The sequence below is a fragment of the Adelges cooleyi genome, unplaced genomic scaffold (assembly GCF_023614345.1).
Source record: "Adelges cooleyi isolate 19-005CV unplaced genomic scaffold, UGA_ACOO_1.1 ACOO_flye_CR_arks_rails_tigmint_CR_PRNA_30, whole genome shotgun sequence".
Classification (NCBI taxonomy): domain Eukaryota; kingdom Metazoa; phylum Arthropoda; class Insecta; order Hemiptera; family Adelgidae; genus Adelges; species Adelges cooleyi.
In genome coordinates this window covers 7,980,271-8,002,626 of record NW_026095971.1, presented here as the reverse complement: position 1 = coordinate 8,002,626, position 22,356 = coordinate 7,980,271, and the positions used below count along the sequence as shown (strand labels likewise).

Here is a 22,356-nt window from a genome sequence, read left to right as displayed (position 1 = left end):
TTCTACATATAAGAGCCATTTTGTTCCTACACGAGACCAATTTTGACCATAAAGCCTGACAAAATTATGTCTACTTAGAATGATGGGATTTTAATTCTGAAAAAATAATAGAGCTGATTGACATTTTTTCCAGCTTTTTGTGGAAGTACCAAATTATGTTTTAAAACATTTTTTACGGAACTAGGTATATTTTTATAGTATAGGAGATCCATAAATTAAATACAGGAAAAAGAAGATATGAAATGTTTTGAATGGTTTTATGAGTGTTACAACATAGGCAACAGTGCCCATATATTCAATGACCACTGTCACTAATTAGACCTTGTCTTAACCTTGTGATTCTGTATGCTGGGTGGGGAACTATCTGGTCAAAATGAGCCGCCATCAGCCTCTATGGTGACAGATTGACAACCTCTCCCAAAACCTAATTCGTCAAGAAATCATCTCATGATGGCGAGGTTAAACCTTTAAGGCTTGTTATCTGAAAGAAAAGTAGAGCTGAGTAAAATAAACTAAGCTTATATTTGTAAAAAGGTTTTATTTGTAAAACATAAAATAAGTGGCAACGCAGATTACAATACAGCAAAAATATTTAATTATTTCAAATTTTTTTTTTTTTTATATATATAACAATATTGACTTTAAACTAGTATTATTAAGTAATTTTTATGCAGAACACAAAAGTTTTCTTTTGATCATTGAATATACAAATATGTATACTAATGATACTTTGTAAATGTTTTTAATATTAACATTTAAAATAATAATAATGAGTTATCAATTAAAACATATACATATTCTATCCCAAATAAAATGATTTATGGCTAATGAGCCACACATCACCTTGGTTGGCTCCTATGTTAACAAAACAAACTTAATTGCGCACTAGTCATATTTGGGACAGATTATAATATAATCAATAATATAGTACCTACCTACTTAGAAATTAACAGTCAAGTAAAATAAAGTAAGATGTTAGGAACCAAAATCATTTTTTAATTTTATAAAAACAACTTATGCTTAAAAAACAAAATATTTACATCAACAATCATACAAAAAAAGACAACAATTAATAAATAAGAGTATAAAAGCTAATAAAAAAAATAAAAATTAATTAAGTTTTTCTGAAGCTGTTCAATACATCCTGCATTAAAAATACAGATTCTTTGATATCAGCTTTTGTTTTGAGTCCTGCAAAAATTAATGAACTTTACATTTTGAGTACAGTGTTGTTGAGTCAGAATAAATAAACTTACCTGTGAGTACCACTTTTCCATTAACAAACATTAAAAATACTGCTCGTGGTTTAACCATCCTATAAATAAGGGCTGGAAATACTTCTGGTTCGAAACTGAAATTAAATTTAAAGATCACATAATTTATGGAATATTATTTTTAATAAAAGTGGGTTACCAACAATCTATATAGAATTTTAACACTGCTTATGTGTAACCACATATTCTAATCTTAATCCTTATTAGTTATTGCATATAATTTATACAATTTTTAGTGATATTATTTTACAGTGTTTTTTTGAGAAATTCTAGAAATACTAGAAGGTACTGACAAGGTATTTTGTCTTACGAAATCCGGTCCACCTCGCCATCCCCTTGTCACACTTCGTCTAATTATCCTTCCATGTGCAACATAGTGGATGGCTGTCGGCAACCATCGTCATCACTAACCGGACGCGTAGAGAGGGTTTAACAGGTCCGGCAGTGCTAGATGCCTCATTCGAGATGTACAAAACATTGCCTTTATTTTGTGCGGCAAGTATAGGTTAGTTAGAGTATAGCAAGACATGTTATAGCAAGTATAGTTTAGTCAATATTTTGCTCACATAAAAGAGTTATGAAATTATACGCAAATATTATCTTAAATAATTAGAATTGAATCATTCATTTCAGAAACAATATAAGTCACGATTTTTGACTAAATGAGATTATGGCCGATTTTGATTTTCGGTAGAAATGTATAAAGTCACAAGTCATAAACCTTCTTCCACTAAGACACCGGAGAGTTTAAAATATGATTGAAGATCATAGCTGTGTACCACTTTAGTCAATTCATGAGTTTTTAATTTCCAAAAATTTAATATTTAAGTCGTAAGCCCTATTTTAAATAGATGATTTAGTTGATACATAATACTATAGTCGGCACCATGAAATCTGGCGGTTGGCTGCCGTTTTACCCCGACCTCACCAAGTCTGTAGACAGTGGTTCTTCTTTTACTGCAACTATCCACCGCAGCACGGACATCTGTACCATGAATAATGGCGCATTATAGTACAATTTTAAATTTTATATCTTATCTGTATATGAACACGGAATTAAAAATTAGAAAAAAAGAATAATTTTTTCAAATATTTTAAAAAGCACGGCAAATGGTTTGACAACAACTATTGAGAAAAATCCACTTGGTGCGCGACAATCACCCGCCAGTTTTCATGGCGCCGACTATAGAAATATTTAATCAATTAATCTCGTTTTAATGTTAAGTACTATTTCCAAAATAATGTCTAATAGAACGAAAAGTTCAGTTAGAAAACGATAAATCCAATTGGTTCAATTTTTAATTTACTAAAAACAAAAAACTAACCTTGTAAATTGGGAATGTGCTTTGTTGAGTTCTTCCAGCATGATAGGAAAACCCACATCCCACGTGCAGACAATATTATGAACAGTGTAATCGCAGAACTTGACCTGTATAATTATTTAATAGTGCACTGTCAATATTCAATCACAATATATAATAATAATAAAAAATATAACAAACGTTATGTCCGAGTCGTTCTAGAATTTTTGCTACTTTCCGACACGCTAAATTGCCCGTTCGGTCATCTTTTGCACCCTGCATGATCATTTTGCCGGATGGAAACAAAAGACTAGTTACATTTGGTGTGCGTAGCCGCATTATGAGTCCATTAAAACGCTGGGGATTGTATTCGGAGTTGCTTGTCCACATAACTATTCTGACCAAATCAAGACGACAGCCCATATTTGCTCCACAAACAATATTTCTAAACAAAAGCAAATAAATGTATTTATTCACTATTGTATTAGCTGTATACACTAACTATTGGTTACTTACTGTACTTGAATCGATTGGCCACCCTTATTACATCGAATGAATTGAGGTACATGCATGACAATGGCTGTTTGAGGATTTTTATTTTCGCCATCTTGATGACTGACTTTTTGTTTTTTCTTCAATGGTTCAAAATCGTCGTTTTCAATATCATCGAAAAAATTTTTTTCGTCTAATTTACTTATAACTTCTGGCTCTAAAACAACTTCTTCAGCTTCGTCTAGTTTTTTTTCAATTGCGGTGTCTAATATGATAGCTTCATCTTTTTCAGAACTTTCTTTGATATTGTCTACAGGTCCCAAGATCTCTTCATCGTCTTGTGTTGTACCGTCATCTACTTTACCCAGTATTTCTTCTTGTACGTTGTCCAATGCCTCTTCTTCGCCTTCGATGGGTTCACCGCCATATTCATTAAATTCTGTATCTTTGTTGTAGAGTGTCCTTTTTAACATGGAATGTAAGCTTTGTTCACCGGTATCGCTATGATCGGAGTCGTAAAACTCATCTTCGTCACTCAAATCCATAACTATTACTAAGAAACCTGTAGGAATTTCGTTAATATAATCGTATGAACTGTGTATAAAACTAAAGAAATAATGTTATATCATCATCTTTGAGTATTCGAGTGAATAATGGGAGCCCTAATTATGAGATTTTACACTAAGCGAAACTAGACATAACAAACTGAAATTTTGACATGAAATCAATAACCACATTTCATAATTATTATTATACAGTATACACGAAACCGGAAACACGTCGAATCGTGAAAAATGCTGATAAGAAATGATGGAACAACCAACAATGTCATGGAAAAACGAACGTAATGTTTTCCCGCTCTCTACATGATCGACTGATATTTGTAATTTTTATACATCCAATTATTTGTAATTTGTTGTATATTATAATAATACATTGGTATATTCACCCAATATAATTAATAATAAAAGCCAGCTCGGTGAGATCGGGAGGTCATAAATCTTCAGGAATTATTATAACTGCCAATGATAAAATCACTTTCAAATTAACACAATAGGAAACCGTAAATTAAAAAAGTTTTTATTCTTATAGTAATTCAAATTCTTAAATATAAATGTTTAAAATTTATATTTTTATCACTTAAAAAATAATTTGTAGATATTTATAATCTCTTTTTTAATAAATACTGTCCTAATTTTATAATTTTAAACAATTATACAAGTATCTTAAAAATATACATAAGATTAAAATAGTAAAATGAATTAGGTTTTTACTAATTATGTAAGCAATAACGAATAAAAAAAATATTTTACTAAAAGTTATGTTTAATGGTGTTATTTGTCATAATCAAAATAATTATAATTCTCAAAATACAGCTAGTCATTACAGTACAAAATAATATTTATATAGATAACATATATTATAATCCTCATTAATATCACAATAAACAAATAAAAAATAATTAATTATACAGAATAAATACAAATTAATTGTGTTAAAAACATTGTTAAGAACCGACTGTTCTATTAATTTGTCTTAATAATACATTTTTTTATTTATTTACAATTAAATAAAATACATACAATATCAAAAGTGTATAAAATTTGAAAATGGTATTTATTTTTTATAAATTATTAAAACATCTGTATTGCTAATACCTCTGGAAAAAATTATTTATCTACACCACCGCTCAAGTACATAGTGTTAACGTCACAATGTTTGGTACTTTTAAAAATGCATTTAAGCAGCAAAATATGCAGAATTAATTGGTCCATACATGACACGGCGAATTGGTGCACTTCTTTTTATATTGGGATTACTGGTCAATGTTTCACTTTAGAGTAAATAAAACATTTGTTTAAGATTATATATCTTATATAGATAATATATATATATAGATGTATTATTAAATTAAACTATAATAATAGTTGTAATATTACCTGGTAGATGAATTTCCAATTTTTAAGTTTAATTTTCGTCCATTAGGCTTAGATTTTTTTTCATCCTATTACAAAGAAAACTTAAATTGACTAATATAAATTCAATGGTCAATTTACTTACTAAATCAGTAGTAGCAGGAGTAGAGGTTGAAAATTTTCCAATCGATTTGATGGCGTTAACATTATTCTTAGTCACATTTATTGTTTCCAATGCGGAGTTACTTGGTTTTGCAGTGATCTCACAGTTATTCAATTTACTGTTCAACCAATGGATCACTTAAACAAAAAAAATACATTAAAGTTAGGTAACTAAATACGAGTTTTAAACTAATTGTAATCTGTTTAAGGATTATGATTAATAGTTTTAATCAGTAATCATAATATATTTATTAACTATAGAGTTATTTATATAGAGTTTTTTTAAACATTATCATGATTACAGTATGATTAATAATTAATTTTTTTAACTAGCGATTACTATTGTTTTAAAATATCTAAATATTCATAACTCTTGGGCACCCGCGTCTTTTCCCGAATACCCCCACTCAACGGAATGCCGTAGCGCGGATGCCTGGGGGTTAAAGAATAAATAAATTAGATTAAATAAAATAGCCTTTCAAAAAAAACATCATAACTAAATATTAAGATTACTGTTTAATGATTACCATGCACAAATATAACTACAATTACCAATTGCTTTTAAATAATTGAATAAAGATTAATTTTTTTTAATCGATTATAAGTTTGATTTGTTGTGTAATCAATTACACCCAACACTACTAAATAGAAATAATCATTTAAAAGCAAAAAATACCTTTGTCATTGCTTGTTATACGTTCCTCCTTTTCTTTTAAGTTTTGTTCCACAGTAGTTAAGCGATTCTTGGTCTCAACTAATTCTGTTGTAAGACTGTCAATTTTAGATAATTTCTCTTCAAGTATTTTAGAGAGTTGAGATTTTTCATTTTGATATCGGCAAATTTCTTCTTTTTGTTTTAAAGCAATATCCTTGCTGAACAATAGCTGTAATTATATTATTAATGTTTAGTTTAACAAAAACAAAAACATTTTATAACAATATAACCAGTACATTTTTTGACCGAGGCATTTCCCCCAAAAAGCCAACTAATTGTAGTATACTTATAATAACAAAGATATAAGACTTTATCTTTGCGTTGACCACAATTTTAAATTTATATACAGGATGATTCTTTTATCACGAACCACTCAATATCTCATAGAGTTAAATAAGTAATTAAAATATATTTTTTCATACCATTGTTATACCATGTGATCTCAATTTTTCAAATGTTTTGTTTTTACCCCCTCCCAACTTATTGTTTTTGATAGCAACTTTTGAAACTTAAATGGTAACATATATTAACTTTTTAAATTGAGAATAATGAACTAAAAATTTTGACTGGTCGATACCCAGTTTCAAGTTTATGGCAAGAGGAAAGGGGAGTGTAGTATTATTTTTATCTGCAAACATTTCCCAACCGCACTTCCCCCCATCCTAACTTTAAAACTCTTATAACTTTAAAAAGTTTTAACATAATATGTTTTTTTTATATAAAAAAAAAAAATATATTATGCGTTACCATTTAAGTTTCAAAAGTTGCTACCAAACATACTAAAATGGGGGGGGGGGGGGTATAAATAAACAAAACAAATTATGAAAAATTGAGATCACATTGTATAAAAATAATATGATATAAAAAATTTCAATTTCTTATTTAACCCTATGATATATTGAGTGGTTCATGATAAAAGAATCACCCTGTAAAATTTGATTTGTGTTAAATTGTGATGTAGTTAGTATACTGGGATGTCAAAAAATAAAGAGACAGACACTCCTTAACATAAATTCCCAAAAATACCTGCTCTCTAAAATTAAATACTTAAATAAATTTAATAGTCTATAAACTAAAATTAAAAAAAAATAATCATAGTCTATAAAATAAATAAAAATATATAATTACTTTTTGAGTCTGTTCTTGATTAGATTCATGAAGTTTTTTTATTATTTTATTTGCTTGTTTAAGTTCATCACACATAGAATTTGTTTGATCCTCATTACGTTTCTTTAACTCTTCATTTTCTTTTAAAGCATTAGTTAACTGTTCCTAGTATTAGAAAGATTGCATTTTTTAATGAAATTCATAGGTTGTATTAGTAACAAATAAATATGCATACTTGTAATTTATTTGAAGTTTCATAATAATTGTTTTGTTTATGGAGTAATTCTGTATTTTGTCGAATTTCCTATAACATAATATAACTTAATTGACAAATCTTTTCTAGAAATATAATATTCTACAAACATTTTCCAACGTTGAAATATGGTTTTGCATTCTTTCGATTATTTTTTTCTTGATATCTCTATCTGACATTATACTTTCATTAGTTGCAATCATTGATGTAATTTCTTCACTAAATGTTTTGTTTCGGGATTCTAATGATTTGATCCGAATTGACATTTCACTACACAAGTACATAAATAGTTGTATAATATATAATTAAATGTGGCCACTTAGGTAACAAAAATTTATTTTTGTTAGTTACCTGATTTGTTGTGATTTGTTTTCCGATTGAGTTAACAAAGACTGTATTTCTTTATTTTGAGATTTTATTGTTGTTTGAAGAGACGCACTAATTCGTTCTTGTTGAGCAATCATTTCTTCGTGCATTTCTCTTAACTGTTTCATACGCTCCAAGTCCAACTATTATAGTTAAAAATAATAATTAATAAAAAAATAATAATAATATCTTAAACAACCATTTAGTAACGCCAATAAAAAACTAACTTTTTCATATTTTTCCTTCCATAGACTAATTTCTTTTTCTTGTCTGCTGGTTAAACTAAATTTCTCATCATTCATAGATAGCTGATACCTTTCCAGCTCATCATTTTTATTTGCTACTTCATTACGTAATCTTGAAATTTCTCGTTTTAACTGGTCAGTTTCTTTATCTTTAGATTCAACCAATCTCTAAAATATATAGGTAATTTAAACACAAGTATTATAATTAATCTATAAATTAATTGAACACAGGCATACTTTGATTTCTGTCATTTTATTGGATATATTTTTGGCAACATCAGAATCTGATGCTTTTGACATCTCAATAGCCAAGTGACAAAGATTTTTAAATACATTCAGCTCAACTATTTTAAACACATATTTACAACCTTTGTATGTTTTATTGCCCATGTTCTCATCTTGAATAAACAATTTAAATCTGAAAAAATAGTCATTATAGAATAATATAAAATTACACACCTTTCAAATAACATGTTCTTTTTTGAAAGGCAAATTTCTTTTTTTAATTGACCTTAACATAATGTTATACAAATACAAATGCTTCTTGAACTTTTAAAAAAAATATAAAATGAAATTAGATATTTTAAATTATACAAGATGTTAGTTTTTTTGATGATGTCTAATAAAAAAGTTGATGAGAATTTGTGAAGATACTTATAGGAAGATAATGTCAATTGCATGAAAGTTCTTTTTAAATTTAGTGAGTTATTAGATATTAATAGTTTTGTAAACACTAAACATTGGCCGGTTATTAGACAATTTATTATTTAATTTTATTAAAAAGTTCAAGTTTTCAATTTTTCTGATTACCCATTTTGATGCAATCATTTTTTTATAGAACATATAACAAAGGCTAATTTGGTTTAATAATTATATTAATTAACCTAATTTCTTAAACATAAGGGTTAAAACTCACTTAGGTTGATCTTCATTGGCAGTATCAGAATTATTTAGTAATTGTATAATTTGATTCGGAAAATGATCAAAACTAACTACTAAATCTTGTGACTCTTTAATAGTTTTAAAACTATCTTCAGTAACACTGGCTGTGACATAGAAGAGAGGGTCGTTTTCATCAGATGCAGTTATAAAAATAGTCTGAAATGTTGATAAAAAATTATTATTATTTACATAATAAACAATAGTTTTAATAATATATTTTTATCATGTATAATGGATATCAAATGAAGTAAGATTGAAAGCTAAAAATCTTAGATTAAGGTACAGTATAAGAAATAATTTAACTCGATATCTCGTACTTTTTCATTATTTTTATAAATCTGTTCAACTGTGATGACAATGTCCAATGGAACCTTTTCGTTGTGTTCCGTATCCTTTACGTAAACGCTTTTTATTTTAGAGTACATAATTTCTTTCATTTTTACTTAATTTGATTTTATTTCACATAGTAAAACAAAAGAAATGTTGACCACTAAAAATGAAAATGAAAATAGGTAATTGTGTTTGTTTATTGTTTAAATATTAAGTATTAACTGTTATTTATTGTTTAAATTCTTATCATTTTTAAATTTATTTTATTTCCTAGTTCTTATCAGAAATGATACAGTTTTCTAAATGACCAATATTAGACTAAACGTACCATGGTCTCTAGACTACAATAATTATAAATTATTAATTATTAGTATAAATAATAATATATATTTTATTTATTTGGTAATTTTGATTGTAAGAAAAGTTATTAGTTGGTGGATTTTTTTCGAAGCTAGGTTTGAGGGTAAAATGTTTCTTGCGATTCACCTACTTCGGGAAGTTACCCGAATGACGAATCTACACTACAATCTCTTTGGCCATATTAAATAGAATATCGTGACAAAATAAAAAGGTTTGTCAGTGAATTGCATTGTCGTTTCACAAAATGGCCCCCAGCTAGTTCATGTAAGACATAATATACATCTTTATTTTGAGAAAGGCATCGACCATTTTGTTTTTATCACTACTTATTGACATACCTATTTTATTTTTTATGAGCAATATGTTTAATATACAATTTCCTTGTAAATGACTACATCAGTTTCTCCAAAAACAAAAAACTTTTCCTATCAAACCCATTGTTCGAGAATTATTTTTCAGAAATTTTGTATAAATACATTTTTCCCGTTGTGTAAATTAAACGTATATTAGTTTTGCAAAATTAACGTCTGAAACGGTGAATCAGACGAAAATTGCTATCGAATCAATAACGCTTGCCCCCTTTTGTTTGTAAATATACAATATTATTATCAATCGATTGGGTAAGTGAGATCTTTGTTATGAACTACTGACGTTTTGCGATTCTTGGAGACAAGGTTTCGTAGAGAAAACCTACTCACTTTTGTGATATTATAGACCTAGTAAAATAAATTTATACATAAAGAATACAAAAAAAGATTCGGCTGCGATATGTCAAGTCGGCGCGACGGTATGTCGTCAAAACAAATTTATGATCTCGACACCATATGGGGAGATTTGAAGAACGGAATTGAGCATGTCTACAATCGACAGTCCATGCCCAAGCCTCGATATATGGAACTGTACACTCATGTATACAATTACTGTACCAGCGTACATTTAAATCCCAACAAAAACACAACCGTACAAGGTAACCGTTCTAAAAAAAGTAATTCAAATTCAACAGCCCAGGTCGGTGGAGCTCAACTGGTTGGTCTTGAATTGTATCGTAGGATCAAAGATTTTTTGCGACATTATTTAATAGATTTAATAAGCCGTGGCGCAAATTTTATGGACGAGGATGTACTTGCTTTCTATACTCGAGAATGGGAAGATTATCGTTTTAGTTCAAAAGTGCTTAATGGTGTTTGTTCGTATCTAAATCGGCACTGGGTACGCAGAGAATGTGAAGAAGGACGTAAAGGAATTTATGAAATTTATCAATTAGCTTTGGTAGCATGGCGGGATTGTCTATTCCAACAATTACATAAAAGAGTTACTAATGCTGTTTTAAAATTAATTGAACGTGAACGAAATGGAGAATCTATAAACACACGTTTAGTTAGTGGCGTTATAAATTGTTATGTTGAACTTGGTTTGAATGAAGAGGAACCTTCCATAAAAGGCCAAAGTTTGACTATCTATAAAGAATCTTTTGAAAAAACATTTTTGGAAGAAACAAAATGTTTTTATATCAAAGAAAGTGATCAGTTTTTGGCCAATAACACAGTTACAGAATATATGAAAAAAGCAGAACAGCGTTTGCAAGAAGAACAAAAAAGAGTTAGAGATTATTTGCATGAAACCACATTAGTAGGACTTGCAGATACTTGTGAAAAAGTATTAATTCGTAAACACATGGAAATTTTCCATGCAGAATTTCAAAATCTTTTAAACTTTGAAAAAAATGAAGATCTCGGTCGTATGTACCAATTAGTTTCTCGGATACAAGATGGTCTTGGAGAATTAAAAAATATATTGGAATGTCACATATTGGCTCAAGGTCAGACTGCAATTGAGAAATGTGGCGATGCAGCTTTTAATGATCCAAAAACATACGTGAGCGTTATCCTTGATGTACATAAAAAGTACAATGCATTAGTTGCTCTATCGTTCAACAATGATTCAGGCTTTGTAGCCGCTTTAGACAAAGCCTGTGGTGGATTCATTAACAACAATTTAGTAACTAGACAATATAACTCCAGTTCCAAAAGTCCAGAGATGTTAGCCAAATTTTGTGATTTGCTGTTGAAGAAATCCAGTAAAAATCCTGAAGAAGCAGAACTTGAAGATACATTGAATCAGGTAATGTTTTAAATTTGTTTGATTATTGCAAATATGTTAACTTATACTTATTATTCATTACTTGTTGTGTTATTTGTGTTGTAGGTGATGATTATGTTTAAGTACATCGAAGATAAAGACGTATTCCAAAAGTTTTATAGCAAAATGTTAGCCAAACGTTTAGTTCAACATATGTCAGCTAGTGATGATGCTGAAGCGTCTATGATATCTAAACTAAAACAAGCTTGTGGGTTTGAGTATACTTCTAAACTTCAACGTATGTTCCAAGATATTGGAGTTTCTAAAGACTTAAATGAAGCTTTTAGAAAACATGTAACCACCTCAAACATGCCTCATGATATCGACTTCAGTATACAAGTTCTGTCGTCCGGCTCATGGCCATTTCAGTACCTTCTCACTTTTTCTCTGCCATCTGAATTGGAGCGTTCTGTTCAAAGATTCACCCAGTTTTACAGTGGCCAGCATTCAGGCCGTAAACTCAACTGGTTGTATAACATGTCGAAAGGGGAATTAGTCACAAACTGTTTCAAAAATCGCTACACACTACAAGCATCAACTTTCCAAATGGCTGTTTTATTGCAATATAACCTACAAGAATCGTGGACCATTAACCAACTATCTGAATCAACACAATTAAAATTGGACTATTTAATACAAGTCTTGCAGATTTTATTGAAGGCTAAATTATTAATGTGTGAAGATGATGATATGTGTTTGCAAGGCAATTCTGTTGTAAGTCTGTATACTGGTTACAAAAACAAAAAACTTCGTGTAAATATCAATGTACCAATGAAACAGGAAATAAAACTGGAACAAGAAAGCACTCACAAGCATATCGAGGAAGACAGAAAAATGTTGATCCAGGCAGCTATTGTGAGGATAATGAAAATGCGTAAAGTAATGAAACACCAACAGCTAACTGCTGAAGTATTGACACAACTATCATCAAGATTTAAGCCTAGAGTAAATGTGATCAAAAAATGTATAGACATCCTTATTGAGAAAGAGTATCTAGAGAGAACTGAGGGACAGAAAGATTCGTATAGTTACTTGGCTTAAGCAACCACTCATTTGGAATTTCTATTTACAAATATTTTGTATTATGTTACAGATTTTACTAATATTTTTTATTCATAAGTGTAAAATAAAAAAAAAACTCTTTAAAGTAATGTCTTCGACTTTATTGATTATTATTAAAAATGTAAAGAGCAAATATTTATTTATTTCTTTAAAAACATTGAAATAATATTATATAAGTTAATGTTATTGAGAGGTAGTCTCTTTTTTTTCTTTATTTCATGTGGTTATTTCATAAAATGCAAAGACATCTTTGTTTTATCAAAAAAAAAAAAATGTGATATTTGGTTTAAACAGTTATAATTTTGAGAAAAAATAGTGGGGTGAATGTGAAAGTATATTTAATGTGTTGAACGAAAACAGTAGTTCCAAAATGGTTTATAACTTTCGAATTTAGTTTCAACGTTTTGTTGGCACTGTCGTGTTGCCTTGGCTCTCTTTCCTGATCTCACTATATTTGGCTAAGTTGCAGGCACATACAAAGTGAATTCTCAAAACAATACATTTTCGTTTTATTTGTTGAAAAACATTTTCTACGAACCATAATTGTATTTGGCTAGAAATAATTGTGACAATATATATTATCATTTATCACTAGTTTATAGACTTAGGTTTCGTAATTTTGGGAAAAAATGGCGTACTAATTTAGAATCATACTATATTATGGCATTTGGCATTTTTTACTGATGCCTGATACTAAAATTACTAAAAATAATTTTAAATGGGTTACAGTAATATATAAGCGTCCATCACGGCTGTATGTTGTCTACATTTCAAGGTTTCTGAATTCCGATTTAAAGTAAAACAGTATAATACTTTTAACTTTAGTATAAAATAATAATTACCTTTATCTGTTGTTAGTTTATGGGTTATATTATAGGTACTATTGTTAATTGAAATGGTTTTTACTTTTTGGGCAATGTAAATTTTAAGAGTGGGTTAAAGCCTCCGAGTATAATTATAAATAACAATAGTAGGTATGTTAATTTCGAAAATTTTTTTTTTTTTTTTTGAGGAGGGGAGAGGCTTACAAAAAAAATTTTTAGGGTCCCTTACCTCGCCTTGCGCCAATACCTAAACATAATATAAAGAAATATGTAACACAAAAAAATGCCTAAATAACCTAAGTGCTATATCTACATTTTTGTACCTATTTGTCAAAAGGGTCAATTTTATATATAAGTACGAATAAAGTATTATATAAATATTATATAATATATTTGCTTTATTAAGGGGCAAAGGATAGGCAATATTTGACAAAAATTTATCTAGTTGCCATTTTTAATATGCTGACTAATTTTAAGGTGAAATTGTTTTAAGTTTTTCTAATTATAATACTTTTAAAGTTATTTTTTTCCGAATTATGACGAAAGTTTGTTAAAAAATTACTTTCGTAGAAGTAATTTTCTGGCGTATCTATTGGACGGACTGCAATTTTCCTTTTTTTTTGGAGAGAAGCTTAATATTTTTTCTATGGGGGCTAAAAAGCCGATTTTTGATTTAGCAATTAGACAATTAATTAGATTTATTAGAAAAAAACTATAAAAAAGTAAAAATCTAAATGTTTTTGATAGCAAAAAAAAATCGGCTTTTAGTCCCCATAGAAAAGATGTAAACTTTATAACATTTTTTTTAAAAATCGGTCCGGCAGACACCTCAGAAAGTGACTTCGTGGTTTTAATCTTTTTTTGTAAAAAAATTAACACTTTCCGTTCCCTTTAAGTAAGAACCATGAATAACAAACAACATTCACTATTAAATGATTATAATTTAATAATGAAACCTTTCAATAGAAACATTTAACCAAGTAAAATTGTTGTGGGAGACAGTTATACAATGCAATTACCAATGATGCCAGCGAAATTCTGTGTAATAGGACTTATAGTCATTGTTTCGTGGGAAGCAAACAAAATTAATATTATTTCACATTTTATTTAAAATAAAGAGTATAACGAAGTTTTAGTGTAAAAACTAGCCGATTATTATCCACAGATAGCCCATCACCAAATATTGAAAATTGTTCAAACAATACTATAAAAAATGTCGGTAGTATTTTTTGAAATTTATTAAAGTATTTAGGTACTTCAATTAGAGAACTTTCTTAATTTTTAAAATAAAAAACCAGTTTTTAATAGTAAGATTTCCTAAATTCTCAGCTGGATGAGTTTGAAAGATTTTATTTTGAATGAAGATATGGGTTATGGCTGATAATGTTACATTATAAAAAAATGATAAAAAACGCTAATACGCTAATGCTAATGTTGTTATTATTATTTTTTAAATATTGCAATATTTTATTTCTTCACTTTAAAAATATGGTCGTAATAGCAAACAACGGCTTTGAAGGCAAGGGTGGAGTGTTACAGCATATTAAATATCTTATAACCGTTGAACATAAATACTAAGTTTTAATTATATTATGTGTTTTCTGAATTCTGATTTACAAAACAAAAATTAAATTAAATTTTAGTATTTTGGATTCAGCACTTATAAGTTATTCAAAATATAATGTATTATTACATTTAGCTTGTAGTTTATACATAAATATATATAAATTACATACCAAAGACTATTTAATACTTATATATATATATGAACTAAATTTTATTTTATTCATTTATTAATAAAATATTATACATAATAAAATTATGAAATAAAATAAATTAACTATTTAAACCAACATATCAATATAAGAACACTAAATAAAAAGAATATGAATCCTTATTAGTTTAAACAGAATTTGTTAATATTTTCTTTGCATGTTACACCATTTATTAATTAAGGAGCCCCCTTAAAATGTATAAAAGAAATATAATACTATTTTACAAACAGTATAAAAACACAAAAACTACTAATTACTGTAAATACTGAAATATGTACACATGTAGTTGAACTTTTCAAATAATCGTTTGTACGCTAAATATATATATATACATATATATTTTTTTAATCTTCTTGGTAATTTCTGAAAAAAGAAATACAATATTATAATATTATAAAATCAATATTAAGGATGAGTAACCAATAATATGACGAAATCATAAGAAAAAATGTCTAATTTGTCAATTAATATTTAGGGTTTAGGATGATGGTGAAAAAAAAAAAAAAAGCAATAGTAAAAATATTAAAAATGATTTTTTAAAAAAACACAATGATGTATTTTTTCAAACAAACAGAAAATAATAAAGTTTGCTAACAATTATTTATTACATAAATTATTTTGAAATCAATTAATAATTTCTATTCCAAAACTTAGACTGTCAATTTAAACCCTTCTGATTTTATTTGAGTTTGAATTGTGAATTCTCATTATAATAGTAAAAAAACTTAATGAACAAATTTTTTTTAAATGTAAATGACATTTATAAAAATATTTTTTTTTTTATTAACAAAGAAAGTTAAAAAAGTTTTTCATTCCTAGTATATTATCTATGATTTATAAAAATAATAAAAAATTTACATCTCTATGCGCGGTCTCTTGCTTGCTCTTCTTTTTAAATGGTCGACATTCATAATTAAACGTTTTGTAGCAACACGCTTTTGTCGCAATTCTCTATCAATCAAATTTTTATTCTGAAAAAATATGGAATAACCATTTTGTGAATTGTAGCAAAATTAAATCTGTGGTAAAATAGCAGAAGCTACTATGGATATTTTTTCAACTTTTGAAAAAATACAATTTAAGTATTTTTTGGCAAAATTTATTCTGAAGTATTAGCTTAATATTGAAAGCACTTAGTTATACAATATTTTACCACTTTGTCTAATAAATATTTTTAAAACATCTGTAAAATTACCCCAAAATTGAAAAAAAAAAAACAAATTAGCAGCTTCGGCTATCCTACCACAAAAATGTATTTTTCAATACATAGCTGAGAAGGTATCGTTTTTACAATGATGTGTTTTTTTTTGTCTGGAAACAACTATGAGTTATAAAATACAAATAAATTTAAATGAGTGTTAAATTTATTATATATTTTAACTCTGCTTGTAGTAAGTTATATAATTATGCATACAATTGTAGCTATACTACAGTACATTTTTTACCTGTTCCAAATTTTCCAAAAAAGTCTGGAGAAGTTCCTTACAGTTCAAATTCTCTTCTTTTTCCCAAGTATCATCTTCAGCTTTATAGCCTTTCCATCGAATTAAAAATTCACGTTTTCCATTTTTAAAGAATTTTACCTCTACAATTTTTTGAACCTGAAAGAAGAATTTTACTAAACCACCAACAATATTGACTATATTTGTAGTTTCTTCAAAATGTTTTTTTTATACTTTCAAACAAAAAAACTAACATATAATATTTTTTTACCTATGAGCTACACAGTTTGTTATAATATTTATTATGACAGTTTAATTGAATTTTAAATTTATTTAGACTTTAATGGATTGTGAATATTAGAATCCCTAAAAATAAATTATTTAATAGGTGTAAATGCAAAATAAGTTGAATTTCTGGAGTTATGAATTTTTTTGTGGCTAGTGTAAAATTTTACTTTTGTGACTTGTGTTGTTTTTGAAATGACTGATTTAATTACAATTAGTCTCAACTAATGGTTTCATTATAATTAATTTATACAACTAAAAAAATAGTTCAAATACATTTATATTAAAACCACCAGGGCCTTGAAAAATGTGGTGCACAAGCCTCAGATACCAGTTTGCCAAAAAAAATTGAGTGTACAGAATGTACAATTACTGGAGCCTCTGGATATTGTACAATGGTCAGGTGACTCTTGTAGTTTAAACCTAGGCTTTTAAGTTGAGGTATTAAGATTTGACTATTACTAATTTATAGAGTAATACATTATGAAAGTAGTGTTATGAGGCCTTGATCAATGATATGTCCGTGTTGCATAGTTGTTAGATCCACCAATGGCTACTGCTAAAGGCTCTGAGATTACTCATCGGGAATCAACCAGCAACAGACAAACTTAACATTAGGTTTCGAGTGTCAGACATAACTACTGTGATACATTATGCCCCTCATATATTTTATTATAATACCCATTATTTAGATATTTAAAAGCAAAACTAGTCATTTTATAATGAATAAATATTTACTTCATACTCGGTATCACTCAATTCATCTGATGAATTTTTATCATCAGCTGTTTCAGTTTTTTTTGGTTTGGTAGTAAAATCTTTTACAGGTTTTTTAGCTTTCTTGTTTTTACTGTACTTAAGATAAGACTCCTCAGTATGCTCTTCATTACTATCGTCTAATAATTTTTCAGTAGTTTCATCAGATTTTGTATCATCACAATATTTAATATTTCTGCCTGAGTGTCTCTTTAAGCTTGATTTATGTTTTTTTGGAGAATTGCTAGTACCTGGATTGGAATCAGTTTGGTCAACAGAATTTTCATTAAGGTGTTCATTATTCTTGCTCGACTTTATCTTCAAGTTTGATTTAGAATTCTTTTTTTTTGACAATTTAGTAGTATCCTCATCGGAGTCAATTTGATTAATTAATTCATCATTCTCATTGGGTTTACCGTCATCAGTTTTTGTCAGTTCGTCAACATTATCATCTGACTCAGAATCATCAATGTATTTATTATTTTTGCCTGATTTTATCTTCAAGTTTGATTTAGAAATCTTTTTTTTTGACAACTTAGCAGTGTTGGAATTTATTTGACCTATTGTTTCATAATTCTCATTGGTTTTACATTCATTAATTTTGGCAAGTTCTTTATTAATATTTTCTACATCAACATTTCTCAAAGATCGTCTGATTGATTGTCCTTTTTTACCAGAATTGCTCAAATGAAACAATATTTCATCATTCTCACTGGGTTTACCGTCATCAGTTTTTGTCAGTTCGTCAACATTATCATTTGACTCAGAATCATCAATGTATTTATTATTTTTGCCTGATTTTTTTTTTAAATTTGATTTAGGGATACTTTCTTTTGACTTATTAGCAGTACTTTGGTTATCATCTGACTCAGAATCATCAATGTATTTATTATTTTTGCCTGATTTTATCTTCAAGTTTGATTTAGAAATCTTTTTTTTTGACAACTTAGCAGTGTTGGAATTGATTTGACCTATTGTTTCATAATTCTCATTGGTTTTACATTCATTAACTTTGGCAAGTTCTTTATTAATATTTTCCACATCAACATTTCTCAAAGATCGTCTGATTGATTGTCCTTTTTTACCAGAATTGCTCATAGTTTTCGACATCTTATCTAAAGAAAAAAATCATAATTACTCGACAATATAGACAATTATTATTTCAGAGTAGCGAAAACTGGGACAATAAGAGACTTTTTAGTAGTACACATCTATGACACAACTATGATTCAACATAACAGAAGGACTGCTCAAATGTCACCTTTATTAAAATATTTACATACATATTACATAATTAAAAAAATACTAGATCAGCTATGGGCACATCAAGAACTTTAAACTTTGTACAAATATTACAGCTATTTTGTCTGCAATTAAACAAAACAACTATAAGAAACATTATTAATTAATCTATATTTAATACTTTATACTTTATTTATACTTTACGATAAAAATTATAACACCCCTTAGGTTGTTTTGGTTTTACAAAAATATTTGGTTTTCTTTTAACGCAAAAGACTTAATACTCTAAGACCCCTGGGTTTTCAAGTTCAATTTCTCAAGCTATAATAAAATTTTAAGTTCTACAGCATTTTTGTTAGTTTTGGTAGTTGAATAATAAATCGGAAGTCTGTCTCTTTTGAAAACAAAAAAACATAATAAATAAACAGTGAACTTTATAACTTAATTTGTATTATATTCATTACCGGAAACACTTCAACATATTTTTAAGTGTTAAATATGATTGTTTTTTTACAACTATTCCTCACTTGACAAATACACAAAATTGTTTCTGGTAATGACTAAAATAGAAATCAAATTATAAAGTTAAATTTTTATACTTTGGCACTTAGGACGTTTGACAAGTTCACTATTTAAATAATAAACAATCAATAATGCATTTTGTTCTTGTTGTCATATGTATTTTAATATGATAAGTACTAACAAATTTGAAGTCGGAAATCTGCAGACTCATCTGGTTTAAAAGTTATAGCTATTTAAACTTTAAGAATTATTGTTGTACGAGACGACTATTTCACAATCTAATATTAGGGAGATGCTGCGGTCAGCTGTCAGCAACACAATAGAAGCATCTGCTAGCTACTGCAGCATGACCACTATTTTAAGGGACACCCTATGTCCGCATGCTTCAGGAGCCGACTTGAGTTTCTATAAGACTTTCTTTAGAATGGAGACTTACATCCCTAAGAGAAATAAATATCTTGCCTAAAGTGGAAAAAAGCTTAACTGATACTACTCTGTAAGCAGTCATCAACCTAAAGAGATCACAGACTGTTTGCTGGCCGAGAAATCGTCTGGTAAAAAAAGAATCGCCATCACTCCTCTCTGGCAACAAATTTGTCTAGAAACCATTATCAAATGATGGCAGCGTTGGGCCTTAAGGGTCTGTTAAGCTGATAATGATATAAATTAATATAATAGCTTTGATATTTATCTATCAAGCATAAAAAGTTTGTTTAAAATATGTTTCCTTAAATTTAAAATGTCTTACAAAACGGTGCATAGCTCTTCTCTAGACTTCTCTACAGAATATTATAAGTCATTATTGTTTATCATACAAATGAAAGTTAAATATAGTAGTTGATATATTTTTGTTTTAAAGCAACAAATACAATATTACCTGAATTAGTTGTACCACTGATTTCTTTTAAGAATTATTTATACTATCTAGGAACAAAAACTTCACCATATAATAAGTTATAAAAGAAAAGTTTAAATAAATGTTTTACGTATAATTTTTATTTATTTGGATAATGAAATACCCATAAAATATATAGTATATACTACCATTATTAAAATATATAATAGCTCATTTATTCATAATAGTATATAATACGATGAGATAAGTTTACAAAACATCAACACTACAGCAAAACATCAGTTAATTATCATGGTAAAAATGGGACCACAACAACTTTTTTATTCTAAGAGATTTATTCCTAATGCATTATCAGCTGGAGTGGGCACTCTCAAAATTTAAGTCGGTGGAGGTTCCACAAATGTTTTATTCCATGAGACATTTGTTCCATAAACACTATTATCCAAGATTATGGCTTATTCCAATCATATATATAATTATATATAATAAACTAGTTTGCTAACTAGCGATAAGAATTGAAGCCGACGGTCCCCGCCATTCTGGTGGGATTTATGTGTGTTATTAATGCATATAATATATATCTGTATATATAAATGCAATTGTTATAAACATATATTATTCTCGCGTGATAAGGTTCTAATTCCCACTAATATGGCGGAAAGTGGCTGCTTCAATCTTTGTAAGCGGTCATAGGTCCCAAGCCATCCTATAGAATTATTCTTCAATTCGTATAACATGGTTAAAACCAAGTAAAAAAAAAAGGACCACGAATTGCGGGGTAGAGCGGGACCGTTATAACCATAGTGGTAACATGATAACAAACCTGTTATCATTTGGGAACCTTTGACCATGGGAACCCATGACCGAATGCCTTCAATCTTCTCTATTGGTGCATGTACAGTTAGCAATCTAGTTTGTTATAATTATCTATGGTTCCAATAAACAATTCATCCTATATTTTGGAACAAATGGCAATTTGATAAAATGTTTATGGGGACAAAACATTTTTGGTTTAAAAAAATAACGGCTTATAATTTTATATAATATAGGTATTATAGGTATGGGATATTAATTATAAACATGAAAATGTTACAACAATATTCTTAGCATAATATAATATTACTAGCTATGATACCTATGATACACGCATTTATTTTCCAATACATACTCTATTCAGAATAAGAACAGGCTTCGGCGGCCGACCAATTTTCGTCGGGCGGCGGTCAGGCACCGCCCATTTTACATTTCGTCCGTAGCCCCCACCGGCGGCAGTGTTCGAGGTCCGTTGCTCGTAGCGAAGCCACGCCCATGCGCACAAGTCGGCCGCCGAAGCCTGTTCTTATTCTGATAGAGTATAGGTACCTATGAATTTCTTATTGTTATGAGATAAAATAATGTTGAACACATTGAACTTTTCATATTAATTCCTAGAATTAAATTTCTGAACGCTAAAATAAAGATGAATTAAACGTAATTAACAAATTAGTATAATTCATATTGCCGTTTTTGATAATATAGTGTAAATCGTCCCGTAAAAAGTCTTTCTTGTCAAACATAAATAAAGTGATCAGACCAATCTTTAAGCCGTGGGACAATTTTCTGAGAAGTACTTTTTAACACCAAAATGGCTAGAACACATTAAAAAAATTGTATACGTTAATAATTACACCCTAAAAAAAGTTGATTAATGTGATTATCTACTGATAATTTTTGGAATGAAGCTTAATTTGTAATAACTATCCACCATTATTAGTGAGAAAGACCACTCTAGTAGGTATAAACTATATCATAATAACTGTGTAGAACAAGAACCTGTTAACATTTTCGAGACTGCATCTCTACAATATAATATGTAATATATATGTATTAATATACCTACTAATATTAGCTTTGTTCCAGCATAGTGTTGTAAACTTTCGGTGCATGCGCAAAGTCGAATACGTGTTTCAGCAGAGTAAATAGGAAACATCTAACAAAATGGTTTCTGTTC

At 28.4% G+C, this 22,356-nt stretch overlaps 4 protein-coding genes across 6 annotated transcripts; 1 reads left to right on the top strand and 3 right to left on the bottom strand.

The window, feature by feature from the left end:
* Window positions 1-642: 642 nt before the first annotated feature.
* Window positions 643-3,835, bottom strand: LOC126838354 (uncharacterized). The gene is made up of 5 exons (XM_050572711.1): window positions 3,092-3,835; window positions 2,777-3,020; window positions 2,600-2,703; window positions 1,257-1,351; window positions 643-1,191 (listed from the first exon to the last, which is right to left on the bottom strand). The coding sequence occupies exons 1-5, from the start codon at window positions 3,610-3,612 to the stop codon at window positions 1,115-1,117; spliced, it is 1,041 nt and encodes a 346-aa protein (XP_050428668.1). The 5' UTR covers window positions 3,613-3,835; the 3' UTR covers window positions 643-1,114.
* A 676-nt stretch (window positions 3,836-4,511) lies between these two features.
* LOC126838511 (spindle assembly abnormal protein 6 homolog) lies at window positions 4,512-9,323 on the bottom strand. Its single transcript, XM_050573004.1, has 12 exons — window positions 9,091-9,323; window positions 8,748-8,929; window positions 8,069-8,249; window positions 7,814-7,999; window positions 7,572-7,729; window positions 7,331-7,490; window positions 7,203-7,271; window positions 6,989-7,132; window positions 5,822-6,029; window positions 5,129-5,283; window positions 5,008-5,072; window positions 4,512-4,901 (listed from the first exon to the last, which is right to left on the bottom strand). The coding sequence occupies exons 1-12, from the start codon at window positions 9,208-9,210 to the stop codon at window positions 4,808-4,810; spliced, it is 1,722 nt and encodes a 573-aa protein (XP_050428961.1). The 5' UTR covers window positions 9,211-9,323; the 3' UTR covers window positions 4,512-4,807.
* Window positions 9,324-9,861: 538 nt separating this feature from the next.
* Window positions 9,862-12,854, top strand: LOC126838809 (cullin-1). The gene is made up of 2 exons (XM_050573528.1): window positions 9,862-11,584; window positions 11,669-12,854. Exons 1-2 carry the CDS (start codon window positions 10,232-10,234, stop codon window positions 12,641-12,643), a joined length of 2,328 nt encoding a protein of 775 aa, XP_050429485.1. The 5' UTR covers window positions 9,862-10,231; the 3' UTR covers window positions 12,644-12,854.
* Window positions 12,855-15,361: 2,507 nt separating this feature from the next.
* On the bottom strand, window positions 15,362-21,559 carry LOC126838916 (protein starmaker-like). 3 transcript variants are annotated; one of them, XM_050573703.1, is made up of 5 exons: window positions 21,535-21,559; window positions 17,729-18,861; window positions 16,709-16,864; window positions 16,122-16,234; window positions 15,369-15,626 (listed from the first exon to the last, which is right to left on the bottom strand). In XM_050573703.1, the coding sequence occupies exons 2-5, from the start codon at window positions 18,854-18,856 to the stop codon at window positions 15,608-15,610; spliced, it is 1,416 nt and encodes a 471-aa protein (XP_050429660.1). In that variant the 5' UTR covers window positions 18,857-18,861; window positions 21,535-21,559; the 3' UTR covers window positions 15,369-15,607. The 3 variants fall into 3 exon arrangements, with proteins under 3 accessions (XP_050429661.1, XP_050429660.1, XP_050429659.1); XM_050573702.1 differs by lacking the exon at window positions 21,535-21,559 and adding an exon at window positions 20,388-20,613 and having other exon boundaries at window positions 15,370-15,626; XM_050573704.1 differs by lacking the exons at window positions 16,709-16,864; window positions 21,535-21,559 and adding an exon at window positions 20,388-20,622 and having other exon boundaries at window positions 15,362-15,626.
* Between the last annotated feature and the right edge of the window lie 797 nt (window positions 21,560-22,356).